The sequence below is a fragment of the Coffea eugenioides genome, chromosome 11 (assembly GCF_003713205.1).
Source record: "Coffea eugenioides isolate CCC68of chromosome 11, Ceug_1.0, whole genome shotgun sequence".
Lineage (NCBI taxonomy): Eukaryota > Viridiplantae > Streptophyta > Magnoliopsida > Gentianales > Rubiaceae > Coffea > Coffea eugenioides.
The window spans coordinates 29,459,913-29,471,815 of NC_040045.1; the positions used below are offsets into that span (position 1 = coordinate 29,459,913).

General features: G+C 33.9%; 1 protein-coding gene across 1 annotated transcript; it reads left to right on the plus strand.

Annotated features, from left to right (window-relative positions):
* Positions 1-6,587: 6,587 nt before the first annotated feature.
* On the plus strand, positions 6,588-11,590 carry LOC113754241 (protein indeterminate-domain 5, chloroplastic-like). The gene is made up of 3 exons (XM_027298614.1): positions 6,588-6,978; positions 8,361-9,673; positions 11,368-11,590. The coding sequence occupies exons 1-2, from the start codon at positions 6,623-6,625 to the stop codon at positions 9,643-9,645; spliced, it is 1,641 nt and encodes a 546-aa protein (XP_027154415.1). The 5' UTR covers positions 6,588-6,622; the 3' UTR covers positions 9,646-9,673; positions 11,368-11,590.
* Positions 11,591-11,903: the final 313 nt, after the last annotated feature.

The following is an 11,903-nucleotide window of genomic DNA, read 5'->3' on the forward strand; positions in this document are numbered from 1 at the left end:
ATAAGAATTGGAATTTAACATTAGTTCAAGGAAGTGTTAGTCCTAGGGAGTATACTCGCGAGAGTAGAAATGCACAATTGTTGATTTTGGTGGTTTATTCCATATAATTTCATAGAATTTTATAAAATTATAGTTAATTTCATAATTACGAGAGTAGGTACAGATTAAGTATAAGTATAGTTAATTCACTATAAGAATAGGTTTTACATATATTAGGAAATTACACTAAAACGTAGCCAAGATAATAACAATCATTTAACCGATAATTTCACTTACAAAAGTGATTAGGTATCCCATAACCCTATGAGCCTTTTTGTTGTTATTTTTACCTCCTTTTTATTATATGTTTGTCGTGTAGATATAAATATATATATATATATATATATATTGCATTTGTGATAGTTTAAAAAATAAAGAAATTTGAGTAATACCGGTAATTAATCACCTTACCCTATGTAATCGACATTCAATATTCTCTACACTTAATAAATGATTTGTATACTTGTAAAAAAATAGGGTATCTAGATTTTTAAAATTTGGAGTTAAGGAAAAACCTTGTCAAATTTATTTAGAAAAGAAGAATATAGAGTCTGGAGTGAAAATGAATTAAAATTACATTATTTTTATTTAAAAATAGATTTAACATAGTTGCTTTGGTTACCTAATAAGGCTAATATATCTAGATTGTATTTTTGAATCTTGGATCGCGGTGCTAGGTATGCTTAGGTTTGGTTCTACGGCCTAGTTAGATTTATCGATTCGTGTTGTTAGGCTGTCATACGGACTGAGTAAGTACTTAGCCATTTCCACAACTAACATAGTGAAAATACGGGCCACTAGTAGAAACATAATGAGCAAGTCCTTTATGAATTCCTACTTTAATTTTTTAACTATTCCACCAAATTCTTGTATAAATTTGATATGCACGATGGTTCAAATGTAATTGTGCTTTTGTCTCTTGTTACAACATATTGACGAGATCCATAGAGAAATAAAGAACTCTATCGATATGAAGTGTATTTTTGTAAACAAAAACTAACCTTTTTCTTCTTTTGAAAATCATATGGATATTATTAGACAATTCACTAAACTGTGTTTTTTTTTTTTTTACTATAATATTTTCTTTCACTTTTAAAAATCATATGATAGTTTTTATTGGTACAACTTTAACATGATTTACAATGCACCAAATATAATGAAGTTTGGCGATCCCAAGAAGAATCAATAGACAGTTGCTCCTCTTCATACTTTGTTTTGAAAACTTAATTTCCAAACAATAGTTTTAGGATATACACATAGAATTTGTACGACTTATATATATGGACATCTCCATTTCAGATCACACAAACCTAGTATCTTTTCATTTTTCTTAAAGAAACTTGACAAAAAAAATAATAGTAAAACTCTTTGCATTTTTAAATTTGACCAAGGTTGATCAATCTGGTTGGTAATTCTTATTGCACCTGGTACTATTTGCACCATAATGTACATATTTATGTCTTCAATCTGTCAATTTTGTGAATCATACAAGTTAATGAACAATTCTCAAAGTACTCACATATTGATCAATAATTTTAGAAATTTGGTTTTGCTAAGAAACCATTTTCACCGGTGACCAAAATTTGGATGCTACTGAGAAAATTATTTTGAGCTGCCAACCATTCATTGATTAAATTGGTCTTTCATCTAACTTTGTCCTTGTCTATCAAAGTTAAATGTATACATATAGATAAAACCATACATATTAGCCTAATAGTTAAGGGAGAGCTTCTAGAATTTTTCCTATTGCTACGTTCAAAATCCGAATTCTGGGTCTCACAGTTAAGGGTGGGAAAGATTAAAAAAAAAAAGGTCTTTTTACAAAAAAAAAAAGAAAAAAAAACTAGATAAATTCATACATACATTTGTCTGGTCTATATTTGTAAGTTTTTGCATACACCCGTGAATGGTCTGCAATCCGACTCATTGTTTGTAACCGTTCAGTAATGAAAGATTCTATTGTTTGAATTAGTGTTTGTCCTTTTCTAAAAACCAAAACTAGTGGAAGTTTTATATGGTAAGTAAGAAAGTTGCTCCCACCAGCTACACGAGAAAGGGAAGTCACTAAAATAAATTTCTAGCTTTGCTAGCACGAAATTTAGCAAGGAAAAGAACAAAACGGTGACACAAACGATTCTAATTTGGTTTTATATGTTAAGAGAATAAAATTATAAGCTAATCGTAAATGGAAAGTTTATTAATTACCAAATCTGCAGTAAATTTCTTCCAACTTACAATTGGAGGAGGAGGGGCAGGAACACAGGAAGTAACCGAAGGTTCATGAGCAAGATTTGGCCAAAAAAAAAAAATATATAAGGTCCATATTGCATCTTGTATATCGTTTTTCACACCATGCGTGGGATCCGTAAAGTGTTGTTTTATAGTTATACGTTGTTGAAAGTAAATTATATCATATACATACAAACATTTTGCACAAAATCGGTCCGAACAATTTTCCTAACAACCGTTCGGCCATGTGTCCACAATTGGATGATTTTATGTTTTTATTGATTTTAATTTTAAAATTCAAGATGAAACTTTCCCCCTCTTTATTTCCTTTTGTTTTTTCTTTATCTCTCATAAATTCTTTAAAGCAAAGGAGCGTCATAAAAGAGATATATGCATGTATTATTTTGCCAAGTGTTTACTTTTTCTTTTGTACAGTGTAGTACCATGTCATCCTTAAGTTGTATATTTATGTGTTTGAGAGTATAACATAAATCCTAACCACTTATTAATTATTTAGAGTCGTAATTTGTCATAATCTTTTTTTTTTTTTTAAATTTGTCATAATTTTATCATCCATTATGACAATATCTCTAGATAATTAGGGAGAGGAGGTTCTCATGTAGCACTTGAAGTTCACATTGAACACTATCTATAGGATCCACATCTTCTGCAAAACACAATTCAGATAGATCAAATCCATAACAAATTTTGTCTAGAAAGGGCAATTATTGGAATCAATATCTTCATACATGTGAAAGTAGTGATCCCAAGAAAGAGAGACTTATTAGTCAGCCGCCGTTGTCGAAATAAAGCAATTCAGTCAATGTATATACTTAGACCACATAGTGTTTTGGTTTTCCAATAGGACAAATGGGGCAGAGACGATTATTAGAAACAACCATTCTAAATAATAAATAGATCAAAATTAGTCAATAATACTTAAAGAATTAACCTTTTATACACTAACAGTATAGTGAATTTTTTACATTAACAGTTACGAATACATATCAAATGTGCATGATTTGATTTTTATATTATATGACAATGATCTAAATCTGTTAGTATAAAAAAATATTATACATAAATTAACAGTGTATAGAAAAATTTATTATGACATGACAAATGTATAACAGTTCATGTAAACAATATTCAAATATAACGTTACGTTATTATGACACGTTATTATAACACTGACAGTGTATAGATGAGATAACGCCACGTCATTTTGACACGACGAGTGTCTATGTAAACAATATCCAAATATAACATCTCCCAAATCCAAATGTATAAGAGTTCAAATTGTAAAAATATAACGTCGCTCGGGGACAAATGTTCCAGCCCCGCTCCCTTGGCAACAACACATCGTTGCGCTGTCAAGCAAGGTCTCACGCTTAGCACATCTCACTTTCTCACCTGGCGACCGCAAGGAAAGTCGTTGTTCTGTGAGAGTGTAGACAAATCAGCCGTAACTGAAACCTTAAATGTCCTTTTTTTTTTTTGGATAATAACCTTAAATGTCTTTAGTCTGCACACACTCAGACACGCATAGCACACACAGTTCCCATTTCTCTTTCTCTAAGTACACACATATAGATAAATATTGGCATAAATAGGAACTTGCACTAGTGAACTTTCACCAACTTTTCTTGTTTTACATAAAAATAAAAATTAATTTTATATATACTGTCAGTGTGTATACTATTATCATTAGATAAATGACACATATGTCAATTTGAATTTGAGATTTAAAATTTGCTCATGTGTTATGCATCAAACGATGATGGTGCATATAAAAATTACTCTAAAAATAAAGGTTATTCTTAAAATCACGGTATACATAATAAAGAATTGTCCCTACTTTTTACAGGACTCGTGAATAGTAGTAGTTGAAATGAATTATCGGTTGGAACGGTATCCAATTAATTTTCCAAGTAAGTTATCCATATTACATTAAAAAGTTTTTAGATATATGCTAAAGACAATTTTCTTTGTCCAGAAAGCAATAAAGAACGTGTGACAGTTCTTGGAATTGTGCAGGTTGATGTCATTCGAACTTTAACCGCTATTTGGTACCTAAATTTCAGTGTAACACAGTACTTTTTCCTCAGTAGTTGGATTAGATCATTTTGTGGGTAGCGATTGAAAATAACTTTTTGTCTTTAACTACAAAATTACCTTTTCATTTCTTGGTGGTGCATATATGTGTCCTCGTCCTCGCTCTCGATTTAGGACTATTTCTTTGTCTTGAATTACCGTTTTCATATTCCCAAATCAATATGAATTGATGTGTCTAGAACTCCTAAAATTTTTTTTTTTGGGACTTATCCTTTCTGATTTAGTATTTTTTCCCTATCCCGAACCGTCAGATCCATCACTCCCTCCTCCTTTTGGGTTCAGTTAATTGTAATTTTCACTTCATGTTAAGTATGGTACTTCTTATGTATTTGTCGGAAAGCAATAATGGTTGTGATATCCTCAAGTTCAATTGCTGTCTAATTAGATGTGAGTTTGGTTGCTTGTAGGTTTTGCATTTGTGAATAGATAGTGAAATATTAGCAATCACATTGCACAAGGAAAAAGGTCTTGCATAGCATGATTGTATGATCATTTTGAATGTAATTATATGTTGCTCAAATGCAAATAATTACGTGAAAGTCCTTTTGCATGAGCATTGTGGTAAAATGTGCAGAATTTTGTTTTTTGTTTTTTAATCTATTATATACTATGTTTATTTAAGTACAAACTCAACCCATTAATTATATTTACAATAAATCAAACCCTATCAATTAATTCAAAATTGAGTCATCGATAGAATTACACACATCTATCAATACTATTTGTTGGATTTTTCTTTACCAAATCATCTACCACAAACTTAGTACGCATTCTCGAGTCAAATACTCGAATGTTGGCTATGCTTGATCTTTATTCAGCAAGTTCCCCAAATACTGCTCACGAAATAAATGGTCATGTGGTCTAATGGTTTAAGGCCAATATATTTTACACAAAGACAAATTATTTTGTATTATATACTAGGAATTTGAGATATAATTTTGACTAGTAGTCTATATTATGATTTTATTTTAATTCTTTTTTTGTGGCAGCTAGAGAGCAAGTGACGAAAGCATTTTATCTCAAACTGAGTAGAAGTAACTATGAAACAAGAGAGACACAGAAGGGTGTTGGGGAGAGGGGCATGGAGGGGGTCAATGGGGCCAATGCCACGCCAAATATGGACACGTTAGGGGATGTAAGCCTAACACGAAGAGTAGGAGAAGCATCCCCCCCCCCCCTCTCCCAAAACAAAATTTCTTTTTCTATATATATATTTTTAAAAATAATTTAGATAATAAAGACTTTTTTTTGGCAAAAAAAATTTTTAGCAACGGGAAGAAATTGCCACAAGGGAAGGAAATAAATTATATTCTTATGTGCTTGTGTCTATGCACGACACCAAATCATTTGACAAAACCTAAGAAGCTAGCTAGCTAGCATAAGCATTTCTTTTTTTTTTTCTTTTTTTAATTGATTTTCTCGATCAAAGCAGAAGATAAATAGTGGGGAAGAAGCAAGAAGGGTTGTAGCCAGCTAGTTAGCCATGGTTAAGCACTCTTGTTTCTTGCTCTTACAGCCTTTTCTTCTTTCTCCTTTTCCATGATTTTTTGCAGCTCTATTTTCTTTTCTCTTGAATTTTCATTACATGTGGATATAGAGGAAGAGCTCAAGAGATTTAGTTTCTGAGTCTTGAGCTAAGTAGCTTCTGATAAGAGCTCGAATTGCATGTGGGGTTGGTGACTTTTGCAGATTTTGGATTGAATGAAAGACTATTATCATCAGCTGGAGATGAGGAACAAGAAAGAAAGTGAAACCATGGCGGCATCTTCATCAGCACTTTTTCTAGCAATGAGGAATGGAGAAGATCACATCAAAAGCAGACAACACCATTCTGCAGGACCATCTTCATCATCAGCACCACCACCACCACCTGACCAACAACAAAGGAGGAAAAGAAACCAGCCAGGAACCCCAAGCAAGTATCGAACCAATTTTATCAAGAAATGTTTAATCTAACCACACATGATAAGCCCTTTACAAGAATTTCAAAAACTCCCCTTCCTTTTTTTCTGTGTTTCTATTCAAAGACATTTAAATAAAGGGAACCCTAATTGTCAAAAGTTGCTTTTGTAAATAAATCCAAAAAAAATAAAAAGAAAAAAAAACGAGGGTTCCTTTTATTACTCTTGAAAATTTAGTTTGGGAATGTCTTATGTGAATTTTCTAATAATTTATGGTTTGGCGTTTTTCATGAGTAGATCCAGAAGCAGAAGTCATAGCACTATCTCCCAACACCCTAATGGCAACAAACAGGTTTGTATGTGAGGTGTGCAACAAGGGGTTCCAAAGGGAACAAAATCTTCAACTGCACAGAAGAGGACATAACCTCCCTTGGAAGCTTAAGCAGAAGACTACAAAAGAAGTGAAGCGCAAGGTGTATCTGTGTCCCGAGCCGACTTGCGTGCACCATCACCCTTCAAGGGCTCTTGGTGACCTCACAGGAATCAAGAAACACTACTCAAGAAAACATGGTGAGAAGAAGTACAAGTGTAACAAGTGCGCAAAGAAGTATGCTGTTCACTCTGACTGGAAAGCCCACACAAAAACCTGTGGTACTAGGGAGTACAAATGTGACTGTGGAACTCTTTTCTCAAGGTGAAAAAAACATAGATCCATCTCAAATTTAGGGAGTTTTCATCATTGAATTTTAGTCAAATTTGGGCATTTTGCACATTAATTTTCTGATCGATGTTGGACCAGAAACTAACTAATTAAGGCCTAATGAAAATTTTCCTCAAATTTCTCCACTACATTTTTAGGAATTCTAATGAATTAAGTAAATCTCTCTCTCTCTCTCTCTCTCTCTCAAAATTAAATTTTGTTTCTCTCTTCATGTTTGTTTTCGTGTTGGTTTGTTTTATTCTTTGGATGCTTGCTAGCAATTGAGTGGCAACAAAACAGGAAAAATATGCCTGCACGTGAATTATTTAGTAGTTGAGAAACTTTTCTAAGAAACAAAGAGAAAAATAGTTAATCTTTATCTCTATTCCTCACCCTTCTTGGAACCACCGTTCTATATTTTCCCACACCCTTTACCTTTTTTTCTTTTTCTCATTCACGGGGTGCATTTTCTGCGGAAAAGAATAATCTCAGTTGTGAGGTTTGTTCTCTCCTAAGTTGGCTAGATGTGATCCGTTTCTATACTCTTTCAGGTACCCTTTTGCATAGCCTTCTAGATTTTCCTCTTAATAGTAATTTATATTAATTCAAGTGTATATTTGGATGTTTCATTCTTGTGTCAAAGGATCTTTCATCGAATGAGATCTTTCAATTCAAGGCAATGGAGCCTTTATGATTGAGAATTCAATTTTAATTTCATATTCATGTCAATTCCTCTATTAGATTTCAGTTTGGAGGCAATACTAGAAATGGTTAGCTTTTTGTTGATGCATTCATTCTCGATTTTAGCAACTTTTTCACCTACAATCTAGAATAGTTCCTGTCTTTTTCCAAATTTCTATACAAGGCCTACTTCAGAAATCTCAGTCACTGTTACTCTGCCAACTAAATTTTCAACCATTATGTCATTCTACAATTGTAGACTACCTTTCACTGTTTGATCATCATGACAAATTTTCTTGTCTCTTGTTAAATTACCATTTTACCTTTTCCGTCAAATTTTTGTTTACTTCAATTCCAATCGATTAAATGACTTTCTAGAGTTATCTTAGTAATGAAAAACAATTAATCTTCATGTGGGACCAGAATACCATTTTATCAGGAAGAATTCAACTAAAACATCTAACTGAAATATGCACCAGAAGATGGTGCAGGCACCCTTTTTAACGGACGTGTTTTTTCAACATATGAAAAGGACTATATCAACAACAATTTCACATGAAAACACAGAATTCTTTTCAGTTTTCAAGACTTCCGCAGTTCAGATAAATTTTAAGAAGCATGCACAAAACAAAACACCAATTTTCTTTTATTGTGGGGAGCTTAACTAATCGTTTGGTGCCTGATAATTTTTGCAGGCGGGACAGTTTCATCACTCACAGAGCTTTTTGTGATGCACTTGCTCAAGAAAGTGCAAGGAACCCACCCCCATTGGGAATTGGTGCGAGCCAACTATTTGGTAGCAGTAGCAACAGCAGCACCATGAGCATGGACATGTCTCAAATTGGTTCCCAAATGTCTGCAGGGCAAGATCATGATCATCAGAACCAGCCAAAGGCTGATATGCTACGCCTAGGAAGTGCAAGGACTGGGGTCACTGGGCAATTTGATAACCTAATCGGATCATCAATGGGTTCGGCTCTTCGCCCGTCAAAATCCATGGCTTCTTCTAGCTACTTCTTGCCAGAATCTGATCAGGAAGATTATCATCTGGAGAATCATTCTCAACATGAGTTTTTCTCTAACAAAACTCTTCATCATGGCCTGATGCAATTTTCTGATCTTCAGAACAATTCAAGCGCTTCGGCTGGGTCGAGTATTTTTAACCTTAGCATTTTCCCAAGCAGCAGCAATGCTGGTAACTTAGGCAACAACAGTCCCAACAGCACCAGCAACATATCTTCGAGCTTCCTGTTTTCAAACTTATGCAACAGCAGCCACCATCATCATGCAAGTGGAAGTAGCAATGGAGGGTCGAGCTTATTCTCTGATCATCTTGTTCGCCAGCACCTGAGCTCTGCCTCCATCCCTTCTCACTACAGCACTTCGATTCAAAGCAATAGCATTAGCCCATATATGTCAGCAACTGCCCTGCTTCAAAAGGCTGCTCAACTGAGCTCAACAACGAGCAACTCTACCGTGGCTTTCCTAAAATCCTTCACAAGCGGGGCGTCCTCTAGTGGCACAAAACCTGATCCAGACCCTATTAGTTCAACTCAATTTGGAGGCATCTTTGGCGATTACAACACTGGAAACCATATCTATGAGTTCATGAGTTCCATTACCGGTCCGAGGTCCTCCATTTTCAGACCATTTGGTGGAGCTCCACATGAGCATGACTATGGATATAGTGCTACTAAGCTCAACTTTGGTGAACAATCTCTGAGACACAGAAGCCCAAGTTTCTCCAACCTGGAACAAGCTAGTAAAATGCAGCAGAATCTTGGGGTTAGGTTTGGAGGAGCCGATCAAGGGCTAACAAGAGACTTTCTTGGGGTTGGACCTGCTGGAGAGCTTGTGAGAAGCATGAGTGGAGGAGGGTTTGGGCAGAGGGAGCATGGAGTGGAGATTAAGCCATTGGATTCAGAGAGAAAGACTGCTCCCGAAAGCCCTCCTTTTGGGGGAGGGGTGAATTTTCGTTGAAGTTAGAAAATGGTGGCAAAAACTACAGGTACGTGTGAATTACTGAGAAAACATTAGTGTTTGAGAATGTTATATGGTTTTCTTACTTGGGAAAAAGTTGTCCTCAATTACTTAGAAATTGGGATTCAGTGGCACTTCTCAGGGATATTGTGGTTTAAATGTTGTTTATTTTCCTGCCTCTTTTATCATTGCAATAAAACTTCTCTCTCTCTCTCTGGGAACAATTTATAGTGTCCTTTACTTTGGGATATATACTTTGGGTGCCACTTGAATGTTTTCAGGCTACAAGCATTCCACAAGATTTTTGAATCTTGTGTCATGAAATCCTATTGCAAGATAAATCTTTTTGGTTTATACAAGGTCAAACAGAACTATTTTGGTCTAATAGGCATGTGTGTGTATATATGTATATATATATATATATATATATATATATATAAACCATACAACACACATCTACAAACACAAAATGCATCTATATTTGTCATTTCGTCATGTTTGGTGGATGTATAACATTTGAAACCGATTTTGCTTTATTGCGCACTAATTTACAGTTTTTACTAGTATTCTCTCCTTGTCTTGCTTAAAGCAACAAATGTTTATGTTGTTTTTGCTCTTGGTGCCAGTCGAGGTGGCATTAATTGTGTATAGATACTTAATAAAGTGTCGTTAACCTGGGGGATTCGGAAACAGCCCTTCAATAGACACATTTTTTGTTGACATAATCTAGAAGGACGAGTTGACATACTTAGGGAAAAAGTACAAAGTAAAAATAAAATCAAGAAATTAGCAATCCGACGTTATAAATTTAGCATAGATATCGTCCTTCTCTTTTCATCTGTATGTGCCAATTCACACGCTCTGAAATTGGGATTTAGAAAACCTTGGCATTTTTCATTTTAGATATTAAAGGTTAGTTTGGAATAGGCCAGTACCCTACATAAGAATGATAGGCCCCCAAATATTGAGTCTCTGCTAGAATAATTGGGTTGTCCATTTTTCTAATCGAAGCAGTATTCACATATCATATCCTCATGTTAATCTTGGTTGCATCGTTGTTGAAATTACAAATAAAAAGTTTCCAAGTTTCAAACTTTTACCCAAGGGGGTTCAATCCCCATTTTTTTGCTTTTTAAACTTTCCATCATTTTTCATTTTTTTCTTACTTTAATTCTAAAGTCTTTTTTGACAACCAATTATTACATATTCTTTAAAAAATTTTTGGGACTCTTATTATTATGTTATGGATTAAGACAAGTGAATGCGTTTCTGCTAAATATCATGCTCTTCTCTATATTCATTTTGCTTAGCCTTTTAGCTTATTGAGATATTCTCTATTTTCCTTGAGCAAACTATTACTTACTGCATAAATGCCATTCTGTACTTATTAATCTACACAAAATATATCTTCAAAATGCTGACTTAGGGTTTTGTGAGGAGAGGTTTAACCAAGAATTGCTCCTCCATATGACAAAGTATTAGCCTCAAAAATTGTTGTAATTTAACTACCTTGCTTGATTTTGGTCTTCTTGCAGCTTCTTTATGGAAATACTGTAAGTTTCACTGGTATCATTTTACAATCTTTTGCACTATCATCATAGTGAACCATCTCATATAAATAATGATTTTTTAGATACTTCATTTCATCTGAAAATTTGAACTTGTTCAGCTCTTTCAGTTACATGATGACTTTTTTTTTGTTTTTCTTTTTTGTTTCATTAGTTGGCAGGAACTCTAGCGTCATTGAAGATGGATGTAGCTTTTTGCCTCTTCTCATACAACTCCAAGAGCAGCTGTCGTTTGAAGAGTTGATTGTCTGGAAGTTCTTTATCTTAAAACGCAAAATTTGCTTTAAGTTTAATTATTTTAGTTTGACGTTCTGAAGGATTTTTTTCTTAAGCTTAAGAAAAAAAATACTTGAGACATGCTTTTCTATTTTATTAAAGATTTTGGGACCCAAGTTTTGGGAAATTTCTTGCGTTGTTTTTCATATTTATTTATTTATTTATTTTTCTATGTTGATTAGCATTAGAAAAAAAAAAAGGGGGAGGAATTAGTTTGGCATCCAGATGGGATGAGAATTCTTATATCCCCCAGGGAGAAAATATTTCCCAGTCAAAGATTTAGATATGCCAATAACCTTACCTCACCTTGGAGCATTTCTGATGGAATAAAAGGGTAATAGTGTTTTTGAAAAGCAAAAGAGCTGCAATAAATTAATTGGCAATAGATTTTGCAGAATGTAGATTACTACTGCA

What these genes read in the sequence shown, in the direction of transcription:
- LOC113754241 (XM_027298614.1), top strand. Translation starts at nt 6,623, where the DNA reads ATGGCAACAAACAGGTTTGTATGTGAGGTGTGCAACAAGGGGTTCCAA. An exon ending in TGTGGAACTCTTTTCTCAAG is followed by an intron (nt 6,979 to 8,360) that starts GTGAAAAAAACA and finishes TAATTTTTGCAG; the next exon opens with GCGGGACAGTTTCATCACTC.